The 21,728-nt window shown below is 34.6% G+C and overlaps 2 protein-coding genes across 8 annotated transcripts in view; one reads left to right on the forward strand and one right to left on the reverse strand.

The window, feature by feature from the left end:
* The window catches only part of LOC136031789 (uncharacterized), a 32,562-nt gene extending 27,006 nt beyond the window's left edge, over nt 1-5,556 (reverse strand). The window contains exons 1-2 of the mRNA XM_065711575.1: nt 5,436-5,556; nt 1,832-2,020 (exon numbers count right to left, since the gene is read on the reverse strand). Coding sequence (XP_065567647.1) covers nt 1,832-2,020; nt 5,436-5,517 — 271 coding nt within the window. The 5' untranslated portion in view covers nt 5,518-5,556. The remainder of the gene's footprint in view (nt 1-1,831; nt 2,021-5,435) is intronic.
* Nucleotides 1-21,728, forward strand: part of LOC136031787 (coiled-coil domain-containing protein 93-like) — a 119,849-nt gene that overhangs the window by 38,713 nt on the left and 59,408 nt on the right. For 6 of the 7 annotated variants that reach the window (XM_065711569.1, XM_065711570.1, XM_065711565.1 and 3 more), the window contains 2 exons: nt 8,465-8,616; nt 20,214-20,308. In XM_065711569.1, coding sequence (XP_065567641.1) covers nt 8,485-8,616; nt 20,214-20,308 — 227 coding nt within the window. In that variant the 5' untranslated portion in view covers nt 8,465-8,484. Of the gene's footprint in view, nt 1-5,673; nt 5,714-8,464; nt 8,617-20,213; nt 20,309-21,728 lie in introns of those variants that run through there. The other variant, XM_065711568.1, reaches the window with a different exon arrangement.

Below are 21,728 nucleotides of genomic sequence, written 5' to 3' on the forward strand. Positions count from 1 at the left end.
ACTGATACGTCTTTCGAAAAAAAAAGATAACGTATACTTATTTTAATCTATTTTATTTTGACTCAAAGCAAAAAAACCTGACAACTAAACAGCAATATGAAAACTTAAAAACGAGCAGAAGTTTCGAAAGTCAAATTTTCAGCGAACAGAAATTACTATGAATAGCACCCAATGCGCAGTTTTTACGGTCTTATGCACTTTTACAAGATTTCAATGAATGAAAAGCTAAAATGGAATGCCTCAGGATTGTCAGTGCCCTGGGGGAGGGACAGAAGGTTTTTAACATACATGTATTATGTCACGTAGTATCAAGCATGCCCAACAATTTTAGGGTGGTAACAATCTGATGAAAAATGAGGTGATATACATATCCAAAATGAGATGAAATGAGATAATTAATCAATACCAATTGAAATGAATAGCATTCTGATAATAAAAATCTCATGCCTGATAAAATGCCCTCCTAACGTTGTATATATGTGCGATTTAAATTATACTGTCGGGAGAATTTCGTACTCTAACGATGTACAATCGAAATTTTCGTAGTTTCCTTGGCAGATAATTGACATTTTCAGGACCGTTACCATGGGATCCTTCATGGTGCCTAAAATTGATGCCTCAAAGAAAAAGTCCCGGCTGACTAATATTTAACACTGTAAATCTATGCAATAATTGTTATCAGCTTTATAGAGGCTATTTTTTAGTCATATTAGCAACTGTATAAGTGGAAAAACTGAAAAATTGGTCAATTGGATCCGGAAAAACAAATGCATATTACACATAGGTGTAAAATTTCTTTTCTAAAATGAAAAATGGTAGTGTTGCGGTGTCAGACGCAACCTAGTAAAGAACAAACTAGCAACCAAAAATAAACAAAATGAGTTTTGATTTTTAGAGCATTTAATTTTCAAAAAAACAGAATTTTTTTTCTGCTTACTAATTTTTAATAGAGTTTGTTTTCTTCAGCTAGTTTTTTCTCTACTAATTTTTAACATGATATTTTTTATCTGCTTACTAAATTTTAAAACTTCTTTCTTCGGTATGGTATAGTCGCAGTGTCAGACGCAACCTAGTAAAAATCAAGCTCTAGCAACCGAAAATGAAAAAAAATGAGTTTTGATTTTTAACACATTTGATTTCCAGAAAAACAGAACATTTTTTTCTACTAACTAATGTTCAATAAAGTTTGTTTTCTTCCGCTAATTTTTTCTCTACTAATTTTTAACATAATATTTTTGTTATCTGCTAACTAAATTTTTAAACCTTTTTCTTCGGTATGGTATAGTCGTAGCGTCAGAGGCAACTTAAGGAGGCCTTAGACGGTCAATCATTTAAGATCAAAAGTTTCCGTCAATCGATTGACGTGTGCTTTAATTAACCTTCAATTGACCCTCCAATCAACCCTTCAATCTTGACCAAAGCTGATATAACACACTGCTTTTGATCAAAATGACTGATTCATTAAAACTTTCTATCAATCACCGTCAACGATTGACCCAAGCATCAAACAGGTTCCTAGACGGTCAAACATGCTTGAGTCAATCGATTGACGGAAGCTTTTGATCGAAATGATTGACCGTCTAGGGCCTCCATTAATAAAAAACAAGCTCTAGCAACCGAAAATAGAAAAACTGCTTTGGAGTAAAAAGGAAAGTGAAAAATAAAAAGTGTCGCCATTTGACGCTGATTCAGGAACGGCAATAGAAAAAAGAGGTTTATTTTCATAGTTAAAACACAACTTCTGAAAAAGCTTCTTTTTTGAGTCTGACTGAAGTTGTTTTGTAGAAAGGTAAAGACTGACTTTGAATTCACACTTTTGATTAAAACTTACCAGTCAACTCTAATATCCATATTATATTAGGGCTAATAAACATGGAACTTTGGTATATGAATATACTGACCAATGAACGTGCCATATTTAGCAGAACACTAACGTAGAGCAAAACATCTCTTCCGCATTTTTGCTTCTTCTTAAGTAAGATGCACAATGCAGCAGAAGATGAGATGATCCCAGTGAATCCTGAAATTTTAATAATATATAGTAATTAACAAAATAATAATTGTACAATAACAATAAAAATACTCATAAATATAATGATAAATAAAATAAAAATAATATAATAATTCATAAATATTATGAATGAATAAGTGGATTTATTTCCCAATAAAAACGACAGGATGTTGCTAGCGGAGTATTAAATAATAACAAAAAACAAATATAAATAAAATAAATGAGAGATGTGTAAATATAAATGAGAAAAACTAAATAAATGGGGAAGAAACAAATGAGAGACATACAAATATAGACGAACGAAGTAACAACTACGTCGCCAATACAAGGAAGCACCATAGCGCTTATGGTGGTTGTCATGCCTTATTTCGATGTCATGTCATCACGAAACGATTTAAACGCAACATCGGTGCTGCTGTACGGCGATCTCAAGCTGTAAATATAGTGAAGTGCATTTGAAGACTTTAGTAGGAAAAGGTGATTTTCAAGGAAAAGCTCATCTTCAAGATCCTCAAACCAAAGTTGGGCTTGAAAGTAAATAAAAGAGCTTATTTGCTATAATATGAACTTGATAAAATAAAAGGTCTTAAATAAGATGAAATGAAAATATATTGAAGTTTTCTTTCTAAGACGGCGAGCTTTGCAAAACACAAAAAAACTTGTCTCTAGAAATAATAATAAAAATCAGACTACAAAGGATCCGCATCCAGCTATTATCAACAGAAGAGAAAGGAAAGGGAAAAAATAAAAATTAAACTAGATTAAACAAATTAACACATACGTAGAAAGATGATAGGCGCTGTACTAGAAAAATAGAAGCCGAAATATAACTAACTATGGTTGTTGTTTTCAAAACGAGTCCGATAAGATACGCACATAGAATCATACAGGGTGAGTGCCATGTACTATTGTGTATGTTGGAGCTGTCTTCTGATATGAATTTATCTGTTTCTCTATAGTTTTTTTTTCCTTTTTTTCGAACAGGTTCAATGCAATAAGCACAGAGTGACTGCTGCATACTATTTTGCGTCGTGTATATGGCCGAGTCGTCTTCTGATATGAGCAAAAAAAAAACAAAAAAACTGTAGTTTAAGCAGAAAGGAGTTCCTTTGTTTTTATTTGTCTTTCTTTCCATAGCGTTTATGTTCTTTATTATTTTTTTTTATTATTTTTTTTCTAAGTTGCAGTTGTCGGATGCATATATTGCCTTTTGGTCAGTTGAAAGTCCCCCTTGTTCCTAAACGGTTCCTAAGATATAGCTGATAGGCCCTTTTGACAATCTCTATGCACGTAGTATGTTTTGATTTACTTCAACTTTCCCCTCAACATTTCCTGAGATTGTCACCTCCATGTCTTCAGCATTAGTAGTAGTCGCTACAGAAGCAGTATTTGTCATAACAGCATTAGTAGCGGTAGTAGTAGTAGTAGTAGTAGCAGTAGCAGTAGCGTGCAAATTATTTCATTTTTTGATCAGTTGATCATTTCCTTCATAACTCCATAAAAGTTCCAACTTGATACCCTCGGTCATTCACGAACTACACCTTTTTGACAAACTGTACGCACATAATGTGTTTCAATTTAGCTCAATACTTCACTCAAGATTATATGAAAGCTTCACCTGAATGTGCTTGGTCTTTTTGAGCACTAAAGGACAAGCATGGCCTCTTTCCAAATAACAAATATTGTATGTAAACAATGGGCATTGGGGCTGGCGGATGGATGGGTGGGTTGACATCCTTAAAGATACAGTTTTTGGACCTTTCAACTGTGCTGAACAAAATGTTGGCTATATGAAAATTGTGATTAGATGTATTGGGGATTTAATAGGTGTGGAAGGGGGCTGGCTGCCCTCCAGTCTCTTTTTACTCGTAAAAAGTGTGCTAGAACTTCAATTTCTAGTGAAATGAGCTCCTTCTGAAGTTTCTATGACAATTCCTTCTATACAAGGTGCTTTGGTGAAAAAAAAAATCATTGTACCCACACCGCTCTTTACTTAGGCAGCGCAATGCTATTGCACTGCCTATGATAAGAATAGATTTTTAGTTTAGTATTAATGTTAGAAGATGATAATTTCAGAGCCGATTAGGATGGGAGTGGGAAAAAATGTTACAAGGATATATAAGTTTTTAAACGGTTTAATTGGTTAGTAGACACGTTGGAGCATATTCGGTCCATTTCAGGGAGGGGGAAGGTTTCGCCTGTGAATTATTGATGCCTGCGCGTCTACCAGAAGAGTATTTCGAATATCAGCTCTATTTTTTGCATTTCTGGGGTGTGCACTTGGTCCAAAATCTCTGGGAGGGATTTTACTTGTCGGTTTATAAATAGTCGTTGGCCCTCGTGGAATTTGGGGAAACCAGGCTGACAGCTACAATGTATGATTGATCCCACCTCTGTTAGGAAAGGGCTACTTTCTTGTAATGCATTTCGACCAGAAGGGCTTATCAAGACCCAATTAAATGCAGTAGACCTACAGATTGTCAGCTCAATTTTTTCTTAGTTATCGGCGTCAGCTGACCAATTCATCGTTCTTGTATTTCTCAGTTCTCATGGTTATAAGGATGGACTTATATCTTAACATTTAATTAAGGAGATTGTCGTTAGAAAAATGGCTGGTAAGGGCCTCACAAAGACGATTAAAAACGTCTCGCAAAAATGATGTGATTGGTTGGAAAATAACCTCTATAATACCGTTGCGAATAAAAACGTATCTCGTGCGACATGTCGATATGGGGTTATACTTCATCGTATTTGACACTATAGCCGGTCAAGTGGATTAGGTGTTTTGGAGCGTATAAAAAAAACAAAAAACTTTGATCTCTTTCAAAAACTGTAGTTTTTGAAAGAACTCGACAAAGAGCGACCTTGCCTCAATTCTTTCTTATACATGACCTACTGATTAAAGTGCCGTTGTATAAGCTAGCCAACTGTGCTTGAAGTGGTCCCTGTACCACCAATGTCATTGACATTAATCTAAAGATGTCATTGACATTAATCTAAAGAATGGTCAACCCCATGGCAAATTGGGATAAAATCTGAATAAGGGATTTGTGTATGATCGATGTAAATCAGTGGAATTTGTTTTTTATTATTTAGTTTAATTTTTCTTTAGTGTCATGTCTGTTTTTTATGAGTGCATCTTTTAGAACTTGATTTCATTTTTTATGGATTTTGGTTATATCTTGAAATGATTTGTGCTTTGAAAGTTCAAATAAAGCATAGCAAGGTCGCATATACGTGAGAAGGCTGACACTCCCCTTAGTTCCTGCTGATTATGCTCTAGTTTAACTTCATTTAGCAATAGTTGACCGGAAATGATTATTTCTAAAGAAAAAGTACCTCTTAAAATATTTCAGCTTTAATGTTCAAAATAATTTTTGGGGCTGTAATATTCAGGGTCTGATTCTAACGGAAACTTGATTACCTGATACAGTCCCAAGAAGAGATATCACATCACAATGGTTATCATCATTTAGTCCATGAATATCGCTATTTAATACAGTCATTTTTTAAAAACTCGATCTCATTTTCGTTATGGATTTTAGCTCTAACTAAAATTATATTTGGACTTTGAAAGTTCAAGGAAACCTTAGCAAAATAAAGTCGATGCGAAGCCTCATTAGCCCACAAATTATGATAGATAAGCTTTAGTAGTAATTCTGAATTTTTTTGGTTTAATGTATTATTTCAGAAATTTTGTTGGTAATGTATGAAGTTAGGTATTTCATATCTTAGAGTGCAGAGGTTCCCAGACGATTTAGGGCAACGACCCATTTATTCATTTCTAAAATCCTGATGCATCCCTTATAATGTTTTAATTTGCCGTTTAACATTTTACGTGGATTCACCTGAAGGAAGCTTAAAAGGTCATTAACCTGTTATCTTTTTTGGGTCTTCCTCGAGTCTTTCATACTAAGGAAAAATATTGTCTGAATACAGCACCTTATATACAATTTATAAGGTCATGGCAATACTATTGTGCATCTTTTTTGCTCTTAAAATAAATTTTAATATGACATCATTCATATGGAAATTGTTTTCTTTTAATTACGACTCTAAGGAAGAGTCAGCCGAAGGTTGAACGTCCTGCCCGTGACTCATTATAATATTGCCATCCTCCTGCCTGCGCCCCATGTTGGGAATCACGGTCTTAGAGGCTTGAATGGTATTATTAAAAAGAAGAAAAACAGCTAAGCGCAAATTGTTTTATGCTCAAATCTTTATGGATTTGATCTTTTTATGTTTATATCTTAAAAAGAAGGGATAATGCAACTAAATTTCAACAATAATGAATGTCTTGCTGTATTCATATTGATTAGATGTCAATTTGACAAGGTCAAACAATAATGACAGATACTTAAATGGTCTGTCAAGGACATTTCTCTACGGTTAGCGAACTCTCCGTCAGTTCTCAAGGACACAAGTAAACACAAAACATGTAAAAAATAAACTTGATATTGTGCTTGGTCATAGAAAGTTGTAAGGACACCTTAGCAAAGCGCATTCGTTGTGAAACCTCAATTACCATCAAGTTTTATAGATACTCTTTCTACAGTTGCTATTTAGTACGTGTTCTAGTTTTTTTTGGGGGGTGAACCTGAGCCCTCATGAGAAAAAGCACACTAGCCAAATTATCACTAGTGTATCGTCCTGCAGGTTTGTTTGACTGTTGGGTACTTGTTTATTATACCGACCACATTCAAGAAGTTAAGCTTAGGTTAATCATAATGAAATATACCAAAATATGACGAAAATATAATGCTTTAGTAACAAAATTATGAAAACTGCAACAGAGAATTGTGGAACACAGGCTGCCCAGAACGCATTTTATTCAGTATCCATCCTGACCTCACCAACTCTATAAACTAAGTATTTACTTAAAATATACCTGCATAGTAATTTATCTCACTCAGGCTAAGCTGATTTTTTTCTCGAATGTACATTTGAGAAACCGATTTTAAAAAGATCAAAAACAACAGTGCGGTTGGTATAACACACAAGTACCGACTGTTGGCAAATAATTTCTGAGACCACACCGGCTAAGCATGATAAAACAAAAAGAAAAAATCCTTTTCTAAACATGGTTTATATATCCCTTTAAACAATTCATAGTAATGTATTAATTTGTATTAGTGAAGAGTGAGCTGTGCTAGTAGTATGTAAAACTGTAAAAAATCAAGTGTCGGTGATGATAAATATATAACAAGAACCTTCTTTTAAGTATGAATTCACCTCATATTAGGTTTCTTTGAATATGAAATTAAAAACAAACGAAAATTTAACGAAAGTCGCGTTTTTTCGTATAAAAGTAAAGAGGAATATTAAAAACTAAACTGAAAAGAAATATTCTATGTAAAGGGAGGCTGCTATCTCGTCAATATAATTCTCTTTACGTTAATTTGACCCCCTTTCTTCAGTAAGTCAAGAATGAGTTCTCCACAACAGCAATGTGATAAGAATTTTAAGATTTAGACTCGATAAACAATTTAGCTTTTCATTTAAAATGCTTCAAAAGGTATTCGTTAAATAAAACACTTGCAATTGTTAGTTGGGTATATATATATATATATATCGAACTGTAAAAATATATTAGTAAAGTGCTAGTCATATTTCAGTGTAAAAAAAAGACGGTTTGGATGGGCAGCAGCGCCTTTATTTATAATGTAATTTCTGTTTGTTTTAAGATTTAATATTGCTCTTTACTTTCATAATTAAAATAAAAGTTATTCAAGGATAATCATCGACATGTTCTGCGGAGGAGGGACTGTCTTATTTTTGTGTCAGTTTTCACTTACTGTTTTACAAGTTTGTCAAAACAAGGGAGAAAATAAAAAGTCACCACAATTTTTTAATTGCGGATTTTTAAAAGCAAATTTGCATCTTCGGTAATTTTTTTTTCGTTAAAAGTAAACTAGATTGATAGAGTGAAAAAATAAGGTAAGGCCCTTGGGTCATTTTTATGCAGCGAAAAGTCTTCGTGGGGAGGGGTGTCAATCTTCTAAGACCAGTAAATGTCCCGAGACAGAGGCGAGAAGAAGTCGTATTTTCCTGAAAGCCCACGGGAGAAAACTTTCGTAAATATGGAATGTTAAGGTGATGTCGCGACAACACCAATCCTCGGGAGTAATTCCAGTTGAACTTTACGGATGGGGTACTAGCCCTGTCTCCAAAAATGATGCTTATAGAGTGCTTGACTATTGCTCTGGAAACCTGCCAGAGAATTTCTATAAAACCTGGAAAAATATGGGCGATACTCTTAGAAGTTGTGGTAAATTTTTTTAGGCTGCAACTCTGTGTGTGCACTCCTACTCACTACGGTAGTGCTCTTCTTATAAAGAAGTATGGATAATAAATGCTCAAGAACTTTGTAAATGAGTTATAGTAAATAAGGATGACTGCACATACTTATTTGAAGATCTTGTTTTTCTATTTTTCTACATCTTGGTTTTCTAGGTATAAATGAACTAATTTTAATGGCAGAAACAAAATTAGAAGCAGTGAAGTATCAAGCTGATGACCTTGAAGCATATGAGCGATCGATGGAATTACTTTCTTCTGTGGGCTACACAAGAGCAAAATCAAAAACCGTTCAGCCGTTTGATAAGGTATGCATTTTATTGCTTTTATGAATGTAGTAGTCAATGGAAACTTCGCTTGATGAGTCGGAATCTTCCCAGACACATTTGTATTGACTGAGAAGGGGAGATATATGTTGATGATTAAAAGATTTTGCGCTCTTCTTATTAGACAATGAAGTTTTCCTCCCACTCCGGGATTACACTAGTCTAGAGGGTTCTTCTGTCATGTTCGTACGTTCTATGGGGCGTGTTCTTTCGTCTTTCTGGGTGACGGGTACTTTTGGGTTGCCAATGGAGGAGCATTTTAGGATGTCTGTGATCTGGCGTATGGAGGATTTGTCCAAGATATCATCATCTTCGTTACCTCACAACGGAGGCAATTTCTGGTTGGCATGTGCGAGTACGGATCTCGTCGTTGCCGACATGGTCTCTCAAGGTCATCCATAGAATCCGTAAGCTCATTAGGATCCGTATAATGCTCATTTTCAGAGTGTAGAAGTCCCTGAAATGCTCCGTTGGCTTGGGCTATTATGGTGCGTACTTCTTTTTCAGACTTGCCTCTGGAAGTTACTGTACTTCCGAAGTATTTATTTATTTATTTATTATTACGAATAGCGGTAAGCATAAATGCTTGTGGCTAAAACACAAAAACACAAAATCATAATACTAATCTAAAGTAAATTGGCGACAAAACTAAACAGCAAAAACTTCTAAATAAAACGACATTACACAACAAAAGCGTCTAAATAAAAAGGCGTATTTACTAATGCACTCTTAAAATTTCGAACACTCTCTGCCTCGACAACCTCCAAAGGCAAACCATTCCATGGTCCGGCAACCCTACTAACAAAAGATAATTGACCGATTTTTTTCAGTGGTTTTGGGGGATATAATTTATAATCATGCTGACGAGTAGAGTGATAATGGCTAAATTTAAAAAATAAATTTGGATCAACATCATCCACTCCTTTAATTATACGAAACACATTTACAAGGTCATTGCGACGTCTACGAAACTTCAACGACGGGAATTGAAGCCTAGAAAGTCTCTGCGGATAAGAAAGCCGCTGAAGGTATGGGACCAATCTAGTGGCCCTTCTCTGAACCTTTTCTATCCTATACTCATCCGCTAGACTTAATGGAAACCAAACATAAGTATTATACTCAAGAAGAGGGCAGACCATTGATTCGTATAGTAGTAAGAAATTACGAAGGTTAAACCTACTAAAGCTTCTCCTTATAGACGATAAACGATAATTCGCATTCTTTACAATTTCCGAAACATGCTTATCAAATTTCAATTGGGTATCAAAGTAGACACCAAGGTCACGCACTATTTCGTTAGAAGGGATTCGTATGCCAGACAGCTGGTAAGTATGCACAGGTGGGAGTTTACGAGCATAGTGTAGAACAACACACTTAGAAGGGTTTATGAACATGGAATTAGATTCGCACCAATAAGTTAGAGAGTCAAGATCCTCTTGTAAAAGTTGCACATCGTTTTGGTCTCGTACTGGTAGATAAAGTTTTACATCATCCGCGAACATCTTGACAGTAGAATGCTGAACAGAGGAAGGCAGATCATTAATAAATAAACAAAATAAAATTGGACCCAGGCAGCTACCCTGGGGGACTCCGCTTAACACATCAATTGAGGATGACATAGCTCCACCAACGACAACCTGCTGAGTTCGTCCATTTAGATAATCAGCAATAAATGCAATTGTTTTTTTACCCAATTTATAAGCTGCACATTTTTTAAGAAGGGTGGGTATTGAGACTTTGTCGAATGCCTTCGAGAAGTCGATGTAAATGCAGTCAAAGGGTATAGCTAAATCGGCAAAACGTTGAAAATCCAAAGTAACCTCAAGAAGCTGAGTATTACAAGACCTATTTTTTCGGAAACCATGCTGAGCAGGATTCCAAAGATGATTTCCGTCAAAATACTTTTGAATGCGTGAAACAATCTACTTTTCCATCACTCGGCAAAAAATAGACGTGATTGAAATTGGCCGATAGTTTTTAAAATGTGACCTCGAGCCACTATTGTGAAGCGGCTTTACCAAGGCCTTCTTCCACCCTGACGGACACAGTCCATGTGCCAAAGATAAGTTAAATATATAGGTAAGTGGTTCTGCAATTTCATGAGCAATTTGTCTTATCATTATGTTCGGGAAACCGTCTATATCCGGCGCTTTAGACGTATCCAATTTTATAAGAATAGTATAAACTTCAGTCAATGAGAAACCTGAATCATCAAATGGAACAAGAATGTCCGGCGACGCAATCGACTCTACTTGAGATGCAAAATTAGCTTCATTTGAATGAATTGGCTGTGTTTTAACAAAGACTGAAGACAAAATTTGGTTAAATAAGAGCCTTCTCAGAATCACTATCAATCTTTTGGTGTGTATCCGGATGTGTGAACGTAGATATAGATGGTGCAAGGTTAGGTTTATTCCTATTTACATATTTCCAAAATATTTTAGGTGATACGGTGCTTGAGTGAATAATATGCGACTCAAGCTCTTCACGATTAGCCCTAAGAAGCCGAGTGACCTTGTTTCTCGCTAGTGAATACGCATGCCATTCACCTGAATCCTCTTGTAACTGAGTATCCAAATGCCCTTGTCTGACTACTTTACTATGTCGTGACTCAATATAAGACCGCCAAAGACTATTTTTTTCGCGTATTGCTTGGAGTATGTGTCTTGGAAGTTTAGGATTATTTCTGCGACCGGAAAAATTCTTCACCAAAGGAACAAATTTATCCCTACATTCCCTCAACACTTTTTTTTACAAAATCAAACGCGGTGTCTGGAGAAACATGATTGTTTTTTAATTCATACATGATATTAATAGACGAAATAAATTGTCGCATTGATTCATAATCAGCTTTAGCATAATCATGCCGATAAAACTCAAAACCTCTCTGTTGAGCATCAATATTCATGTAAATATCTAACACAACATGATCACTTTTACCTAAAGGCGGATGGAAATCTACACTCAAAATATCATCGATTGACTTGGTAATAACCAGATCTAAAATCGATGGAATAGCATCATTCCTGGCTCGAGTTGGCCTAACAATATGTTGGTATAAGTACAGATCATCCAATCTATCTAAAAATTGCTGCTCATACGATGAGGTGGACAAACTCGTACTATGCGCACTCCAATCTATCAAAGGTAAATTGAAGTCACCTAGAATAAGGAACTTTGAACTACGACCAACAAGACGAGAAATACACGCTAGAATATTGGCATTATTAACTGGACTCGATAAATTCACAGTAGGGCTACGATAAAAAGCTGCAATACACATGTAAGTACTATGATAAGGCAATTTAACATCAACCAAAAGACACTCCGACACTGAGTCTACTAACGAATCAACAACCACAGAAAACTTAATAGAACAATGAATATAAATACAAATCCCTCTTTTAGCTGAATTATTAGATACTAAATTATATTGTGGTAGCGGCTGAAAATAAATAGACGGGTCACTGAAATGTTTAGGTAAAACTTCGGTAACAACAACTAAATGCGGTTTACGTTGCTTTATTAGCTCACTAAACTCTTCCCATTTAGATGACAGGCAGTCTGCATTTGTATATGTCACCAAAAATTTGTCACTCAGACACTTCAACTTTTTTAGGGAGTCACTCTTCGATGCTCGCGTAGCTATTTGGGGTTTCACGAAAAGAGTTATTATTCACGAGGGTTAGTCCGTTTTTGCTACGTTTTATTTTCCAGTTAGTTTCGCCAGCGTCCAATTTCGATTTCAGCTCCTATTCCAGGGCATCGTACTTCTTTTTTTCCAACAGTTCAATCGTAGTACGATCATGAGAGACTTTGAACAAGGGGTAAGTAGCTTTGATACTAGCAGTCTCGGACATCAGAAAGAAACAAGCTGTATCACGTTCTACCGGTGTCTTAAACATCAACTTAATAGGCCTGATCTTACCAGGCGTATGTTTACCAAGTCTAACTGAATAGCTACATTTCGCAGGGCAAAGTACAAGTAGCTCGTCGTTGAAAAATTTGCAATCGGTCTCGTTTTGTTGTCTACGAGATGACAAAGTAGCGTCTTCAGCTAAACCAAACACAATCAGGTTTTTTTGTTTTTCCACAAATTCTGACACATAAAATGAACTTAAGTTCGAGCTACTGACACGAATTTCCTCGTCCTTTTTCACGAATTTTTCAGTTAGGCTTTTTTCCAAGCTCTGACACTTCACTCCTATTAGGTTCTCGGTAAAATACTGGACGTCGGAAAGTGTGCACTTATTTTTCAGGTCATTCTCGATTTCAGCTACTTTCCGTTGGATAGGCTCTAATAAAGCGCAAAACTTATCCTCCATCGCCTTAAATGACGTTTGAATTTCACCCCTCAAAATATCTTTAATTTCTGCAGATGTCAGCCCTTGGTTGATCGTGTTTTTCTTTTGTTTACATACGGGGCAGAACCAAAGTGACCCGAGCCTCCGAGTCATTTTTGTGAATAAGTTGTATTCCGGCTCTGTCATTTCCAAGCATAAGATGCATACCCAGGATTCGCACGAGTCGCAAAGCAATGCAAAATCGTCATCTTGCAATTTGGAGTCACAACCTTTGCACTCATCAACACCTTTTTTGGGCGAATGTCTTGGTCTTTTTTGGGCAACTGTGTTAGACGATCCTTTATTTTTCTCCATAACTCTATCGTTCTAATAGTGACAACAGTGCGCACGCGCTAATTTTGAAACCAAGCGTACACGTGGGCTAATTAAAACAAGGTCAAATAAAATAGTCCTTAAATAACAAGATTGACCTTAAAAATGCGAGTTAGGGTAATACACCACTCTATAGGGTCACTTATTAGCAAAGCAGGTAAGCAGATTGATACTTATTTCCTCTGATTTTTGAAGATTTTTTAATTACACTTAGATAGACAAGAAAACAGCGTTGCCAATGTTGAAGTCTGTCACTTGTTTGATGTCTGTCTCCTTTTTGGATTTCCATGAGTGAATTGCTAATTGACCTAGCTTCAGTCTACATAGCGGTGATGTGTAATCCGAACTATTTAGCTGTTATAGTGAGTTTGTTCAGGAATTCCTGAAGCTTTTGCTCGTCAGCTTCTATGAGACCAACGTCATCGGCAAAATCGACATCCTAGAGAAACTTTGGTGCAGTCCAGATTCCATGTCCACTTATCTCTCTAAAGATGTAGCGTTCAACCAGGACGAAGAGAAAATGTAACAGGACATAGCCTTGTCTGATGGGAGTCATCATTTTGAACTTGTGCGTGTCGCCATCAGAGGTCTCAACAAAACATTCCTTTATAAAAGCGGACAACTATTAGACGGACTAACTTCTCGGCAATGCCGTAGAACCCTAAGACTCCGAAGGGTTTGATCGACTTAATCAAACGATATCTCTAAGTCTACGAAGGGCATCTGCAATCGTTATCCCCATTCATTGGATTCCTCCACTATCGTGCTTAGATTAAAGATAAATTGAAGTTAGAGGTAAAAGAGAAGTCATTTTCCCTTAAAAGTATTTTATATTGACGATTGACGGTTAACTATAACTTTCCCTAAATAGTTCAGAATAACCCTAATTTGAAATAGATGTGATATGGTTAGGTTATGGTTAGTTGTGATATGGATAGATGTGATATGGATAGATTTGTGATATGGTTAGATGTGATATGGTTATATATTTTAGGCGGAGTAAAGAAGGGAGTTTTCACCAAGGTTCCTATCAGACATCCATCTCTTATGTTGATTACATATCTTTGCACAATTACTATATCAACGAAATGTAAAATGTGTACCTTCTATTAAGATATATGCGGTTTTCGTATATCTGGTGAGCGCCGAAGAATTAAACCAGTTATCACAAGAAGTTATCAGAATATTCTTTTAAATAGCATTAAAAAAAAAAAACAACTGTATTAATGTTAAACCACCTAACCTATTCGTAACGATACTAGCATAATGTAACAATCCTGATTTTGAAACAGAAGTTCCAATTTTTTTTTCTAAAATGTTGGATTTTGATCTTTGTTATATTTTTGACGTTTGATGCCATGGAAAGTAAGCACTTTTATATATCCGGAAATAAACTGTGCACTAAGAAATAATTTCTGTAATTGTCATCGTGCATCGATTCTCTTGGCATCTTAGGGGTAACTATGTTTTCTGGACGAGGTATAATTTTGTTTCCAACATGGATAGACAGATCTTGATTTTCTAAGAACTGGAACTTTCGTTGGTTTTCAAACAGTCCGTGGTAACGAACTGTAGTAAGGAGCGACCCAGCTCAATAGTAACCAAAACTCTAAAAAATGGAATTTTGATGCCAATAATTGCATCAAAAGAATCGCATTTTAATGCTGATTTTAAATATATAAGTTTCATCAAGATTAGTCTTACCCGTCAAAAGTTACGAGCCTGAAAAAATTTGCCTCATTTTAGAAAATAGGGGGAAATACCCCCTAAAAGTCATACGATCTTACCGAAAATCACACCATCAGATTCAGCGTATCAGAGAACCTTATTGTAGAAGTTTCAAGCCCCTATCTACAAAAATGTAGAATTTCGCTTTTTTTGCCAGAAGACAAATCACGGATGCGTGTTTATTTGTTTATTTGTTTTTTTTTTGTTTTTTTTTCCCAGAGTGATCGTATCGACTCAGTGGTCCTAGAATGTCGTGAAAGGGCTCATTCTAACGGAAATTAAAAGTTCTAGTGCCCTCTTTATGTGACCAAAAAATTGGAGGGCACCTAGGCCCCCTCCCACGCTCATTTTTCCCCAAAGTCACCGGATCAAAATTCTGAGATAGCCATTTTATTCACCATAGTCGAGAAATCTAATAACTATGTCTTTGGGGACGACTTACTCCCCTGCAGTCTCCGTGGGAGGGGCTGCAGTTACAAACTTTTACCTGTGTTTACATATAGTAATGGTTACTGGGAAGTGTACAGACGTTTTCAGGGGGATTTTTTTGGTTTGGGAGGAGTTGAGGGAGGGGGGATACGTGGGAGGATCTTTCCATGGAGGAACTTCTCAAGGGTGAAGACACTTTCAATGGAGGGGGTGCAGGATTTTCTAAGATTATTTAAAAAAACAATGAAAAAATGAATATGAAAAGTTTTTTCTACTGAAAGTGAGGAGCAGCATTAAAACTTAAAACGAACAGAAATTTATTACGCATAGGAGGGGTTAACCTCCTCGTAATACCTCGCTCTTTACGCTAAAGTATTTTTAGTAATTTCAACTATTTATTCTACGGCCTTTGTGATTCAGGGGTCATTCTTAAGGAATTGGGACAAAATTTAAGCTTTAGTGTAAAGAGTGAGGTATCGACGAGGGGTGAGCCCCCTCATATACGCAATAAAAACATACGAATATAGAAGTTCGTTACGTAATTTAAGTCGTAAGTTACGTATATTTTTTACTTATGAAAACGTAAGTAAAAAATTAAAGTTATAGTTGCCTTTTTAAGTAATCAAAAAATTGGAGGGCAACTAGGCCTCCTGTCTCGCTTCCTTTTTTCTCAAAATCTTCCGATTAAAACTATGAAAAATGCATTTAGCCCAAAAAAATCAATATGCAAATTTCGTTTTAACTATTTATGCGCGGAGAGCCAAGATAAAAAAATGCATTAATTCAAAAACGTCCAGAAATTAACAAAAAAAACAAGTTTTTTTAAATGAAAGTAAGGAGCGACATTAAAACTTAAAACGAACAGAAATTACTCCGTATATGAAAGGGGCTTTTCCTCCTCAACGCCCCGCTCTTCACGCTAAAGTTTGACTCTTTCTCTTAATTCTACTTCTTAAAACAGTAAAAAAATTTAGTGTAAAGAGTGGGGCGTTGAGGAGGAAAAGCCCCTTTCATACACGGAGTAATTTTTGTTCGCTTTAAGTTTTAATGTCGCTCCTTACTTTCATTTAAAAAACTTGTTTTTTTGTTTAGTCCTGAAATAAAATTGCTTATGTGACTTTTTTATTTTGATTCGGATTCTCTACATTTTGTCTAAATGAAATACCCTAGCTTAAAAGCCAAACCGTTGAAACATAAAATAACTGAATACTTACAGAACTAAATATTATCTCTTCGACACTATATTATCTCTTCGGTATTTATACTGGTAAAATAAAAAACAATGCGGATACATACTTCGTAAACACAACTTATTTCAGAAGTTCTCTAATTACACGTTGACTTTACAAATAATAATCAACAGTAGTAATAACGTATCATCGAAAATATTACGAGAGAATTGAAATTTGACCTGCTGTCAAGCGATGTTGAAGTTGACCCTTCCAAATAAAATATAGGAAAATCAAGTAAAAAAGAAGGACAAAAAATTAGACTTTCGGGATCCTAACTGAATAGCAAAGCCAAAAAACGCAAGAAACAAAAAGCAGTTAGTAAGTCCGTAACAATGAAGCTAAAATGTAATATTTCGTTCAAAATATTCTAGAAAATGAAAATATTTCTTAGCGAAGAGTTTTTTATTCAATAATTTATTGAATATATGGAAAGTTATAAGAACTGGGTGGAGTCTATTGCTGCGATTTTGTTTTTATTTATTTAAGTTTGTTTTATTTTATTATGATTTTTTTATTTATTTATTTTTATTTTTTAACCAAAAACGACCGTTTGAAGACAGAACTGTAACTTACTGGTTAATTAAGATTATTTTTCTTTCACCGTTTTGTTTTTAAGTCTTTTAACTAAGCTTAGCGGTGTTCTTCGTAATAATTATTTTTTTTTTGTGAATGTTGCTCTATAACAGACAACATTGGTTTTGTTTAAAGGTCAAACTACTAAATTTTATACGTTCTATTAATTTACTATTCCAATAATAGATCGAATATTTTCTCACGCATTTTTGTAGACTGATTCAGAAGTTCTTTTTGCGATTTTTTGGTGTTTCCAACATCCAAGGAGGATTATTTGTATTTTTTGGATGTTTTTAGTCCAGATATTTCAAAGGATAGTCAGATTTTTCTAGCGCCCAGAGTTTTTGTGAAATTATTAATTGGTTTTGTCTCTTTTTTTCATTGTTGAAGATAAATTATTTATTGCTTCGCACAAAACTGAGAATAATAGAATGCATGTAAATACCTATTTTAATTTGTCTTTACTTTTAATTTTTTAAATTCAAAAAAGAAAAATATTTTAAAACAGAAAAGTTTTTTGCTATTTTTGTGCGTTTTAAATGTCAAAAGAGCATTATGTTTATTTTTCACGGCATTTTTTCAAATGCAACTTTTTATACAAAGTTCAAAAGTGCAGTCAGATTTTTATAACGCCCAATGTTTTTATTTAATAGATGTTTGGATTTTTTGCGATTTTTTTCCTTTTTCATAGACATAAAACTTCGAAAATCCCTTTTTGTGAAAACTGGGAATAGTAGAATGAATTCAAATATCTATTTTAATTGTGCCAAAAAATTTTATTCGGTTGGTTGACTTTTTTAATTCCAGCTAGAAAAATGTAAAATTTATGAAGTGTTCTTGCGCTTTTTGGGTGTTTTGGACGTCTTAACAGCAACATTATATTTTTTTTTTTTTTAATTTCAAATGCAACCTCTTATACAAAGCTCACAAATACAGTTGTATTTTTATAATGTCTAGGATTTTTGTGTAATGGGTATCTGAATGTGTTATTTTTCTTATTTTATATAAGAAAAAACTTCGAACAGCTTTTCAGTGAAAACTTGTAATAGTTGAATGAATTCAAATTAACCTAAAATTAACATCAAACAGCTTTTCCGCGAAAATTTGAAATAGTTGAATGAATTCAAATTAACCTAAAATTAACATCGAACAGCTTTTCTGCGAAAACTTGCAATAGCAGAAAGAATTCAAATACTTATAATTTTAATTAATCTAAAAATTTACACTAGGGCAAATGTTCTAAAAGTTTTACTTTTTTTAAAATTAAATAAAAGATTAATACTATAGAACGATTTAACAAAAATGAAAAAAAAAACTGTTGGAGGTAGGACTGTCCCAAAAGTGGAATGTGAAATTATCACTACCTCTGCTTTATTCAATAGAAAATAAAGAAATACATTCTTTTATTCAACATGTCCAATGAGGATTGTTAAGCTGAAGAAATCGACTCCTAGAAAACCATGGATAACCCATGGACTAATCTTCGACTAATCCTGAAAAGAAATGTTTATTTGAATTCAGAGTCACAGGAGGTATTCAGTAACTTTAAAAACTTCGTAATGAAACTAATCGGCTTCACAGATCTTGCGTTCAAAAATACTATGGGATAAAATTTGAAATAATAAAGGGAACATGAAAGGCACGTGGAAAACCATTAATGAATTATTAAATGGTGGCAAGAAGAATGGAAATTCAGCTAGCCTAAAGGTCGATGATAGAATAGTTTTTGAAAGGAATGAATTTTTTTTATGTTTTGGGTGAGCATTTTCCAAAAATAGGTGAATCAGTAAGTGAAATTTCATAATGTGATAGTAGTAAAATTGCCGAACGTTTTGAAGATGAAAGAGGTTTGGGGATTAACATTGACATTGCTGAAATAATCTGAAGGAGATGAAGCAAATAATAGGATTGATGAAGTCAGACTCGTCTGGGAGTGATGGTTTCAATATGCAAACATTTAAATTGGTAATGATATGATTGCTGCCCTCCGTTGTATATTTGATTAACTTATCGCTGAAGAAGGGTGAGTATCTTCGCGATTAAAAGAGACCATGGTCATCCCTTTGCGCAAGGGAGTTTTGAAAACAGATCCTTCGAACTGGAGACCGATTTCGACACTGTCTTTGTTTTCAAAGCTATGCGAAAAGGTTATGCATAGAAGCAATGCAATTCCACATAGAATTCTACTGATCCTCTGTCGTTCTCTTATCTATCCACATTTGTCTTATGGCTGTTCTCTTATGGCTGTTCTCACTAGTTCTTTTGTGTCAAGTTTTAAAAGAGTTCAACTTTTACAAAATAAAGTTCTTCGTGTCCTAAGAGATTATGTGATATTTGAAAATTACATTTTGAGTTGCTTCACTAAAATAAAAATTCTAAACGTTTATAAGTTAAAAGATTATCAACTAGCTATTTTTGTTTATCAATGTTTGAATCGTTATTCATCAGAGTGCTCTTGAGAAATTTTTAAGTCTACCTCGTTTTATCATTGTTATGAAACTAGATATTCTTCAGTGGTAGTGTCTGAGGCTTGGAGCACTCAACGAGGATCTTTATTTCCGCGTTTTGCAGGACCACAGCTGTGGAATTCTCCCCGGGAGGTATAAAGGTGGCAGATAATGTTAGCCGGTCCAAGAGTGGGTTGAAACGTTACCTTTTTGGAAGTCGTTAATGGTTTTATTTTTTTTTCTTATCTCTTTTTGTTATTTTGATTTAGAAGTGAAATGTTAATATATATTAGTAGATTATAAGGATGTAAACAACCATCATATAAAACCCAATGGGTTTCCCCAATGACTGTTGAAAGATGACGTAAGCATTATTTTTGCTAACAAATTATTTCTCTCTCTCTCTCTCTCTCTCTCTCTCTCTCTCTCTCTCTCAAATACTTTTTTGGAGTTGGCTCAACAAACCTCGTATAAAATGTTAGTGTTTATTACAGGTAGCAGGAGGTATGGTGTGGTGTATTGAGCGTTGTAGCTTTGACATAGACGTGGATTTATATTTTAAAGACAATTTGAACATAGGGCAAAAAATGTAAGTATTTATCTTTTAGCAATAATTAGCACATTTTAAACTTTATTTTGATCTTTATTTAAACGTTAAACATTACGAATTTTTTTTGGCTATTTTGGTTAATAAAGTATCTTGTATAAAGAAAATACAAATGAATGTGCCTTGTCAGTTTAATATAAATTTGCTAATGTTTTCATTTTTGCTCATTTTTGGTTTAATGGAGTTCTTTACTTTTCTTTGAAAAACTTATTTTGTGGAAAAAGTTTTTATAATTAACGTCTGTTAGTTTTGTATTGACATAGTTTTTTCAGGGTAAAAGAAAATAATAGTTAAGATTTTTCTGTTTTTAAGACTTTGTAGTTTGGCCTGCTATTTGTATGCTGGAGAAAATTTTTCAGCAATTTTTAACGACCTACACCCCTTTATAAATCAGGACACATATAGTAGTGTTTAATTTAGTTTCATACCTCCTCTAGTTGGCCCGAAATAGAAAACTTGATACCATTCGCAAAATAACTTGTCTATGCTCTTTGACTGCTTGGATACAATTACACTATTTTGATTTGACTAAATTTAATAGCAGAAGTAGTAATAGAACTATCCCCGAAAGTTTGAACATAATACCCTCAGTCGTTATAGGGATACTGCTGAGATGCCTTATTGGAATTTAGCATTAACATAGTGCATTTGATTTAATCTTAAGGCAACAGTTAGTTTTTAAACATAATGGGAGAATTGCATAACTGTGGGGAGCTGAACTACGCAATAGCCCCAGAGATATAGTTACCAGACAGTTCATCTGTGCTGAACAAAATAGCTATCTTAAATTTTGATTGGAAGTGTTGGAAAATTATGAACTAAAGAGGAGGACTGATTGCCCTCCAGTCACTTTTGACTCTTAAAAAGGGTACTAAAACTTCGAATTTCCAACCAAATTAGCTCCTTTAAAGTATCAATGACATTGCTTGCTATGATAGAGCAGCGCTGCCTATGATATTGTCTATATACCCTTTTAAAAGCATGGAAGCAACCTAATCCCGACTGGAACCCGAATTGGAATGGTGGCATAATACACTTTTTAACTGTTCAACAATCAGAAACTCAAATATCTTTGCAAAAACGCTTGACACAGTCATTGGCCTATATGATGAACATGATGATTTTGATTTATTCTTTCTCAGAATTGGGCTAACCACTCCAATGCATAAACTGTCCGGAACGACACCAACGTTAAAAACATTTGAAAAAGTAATGCAAGGTGGCTATAGAGGAGGCAATAAGATACTCAGCACAAATACTGGCGGCGCCAGCCGAGAATTTCTTCTTTCTAAGCTTCAATAGAGCCTCCTTAATAAAAGACGGTCTTATCACAATAGAATTTGATTTTTGACTAGAATCAAGCAACGGAGCCATATCACTATCGAAAGAAATTTCTAAACTG

The sequence above is a fragment of the Artemia franciscana genome, chromosome 10 (assembly GCF_032884065.1).
Source record: "Artemia franciscana chromosome 10, ASM3288406v1, whole genome shotgun sequence".
NCBI lineage: Eukaryota > Metazoa > Arthropoda > Branchiopoda > Anostraca > Artemiidae > Artemia > Artemia franciscana.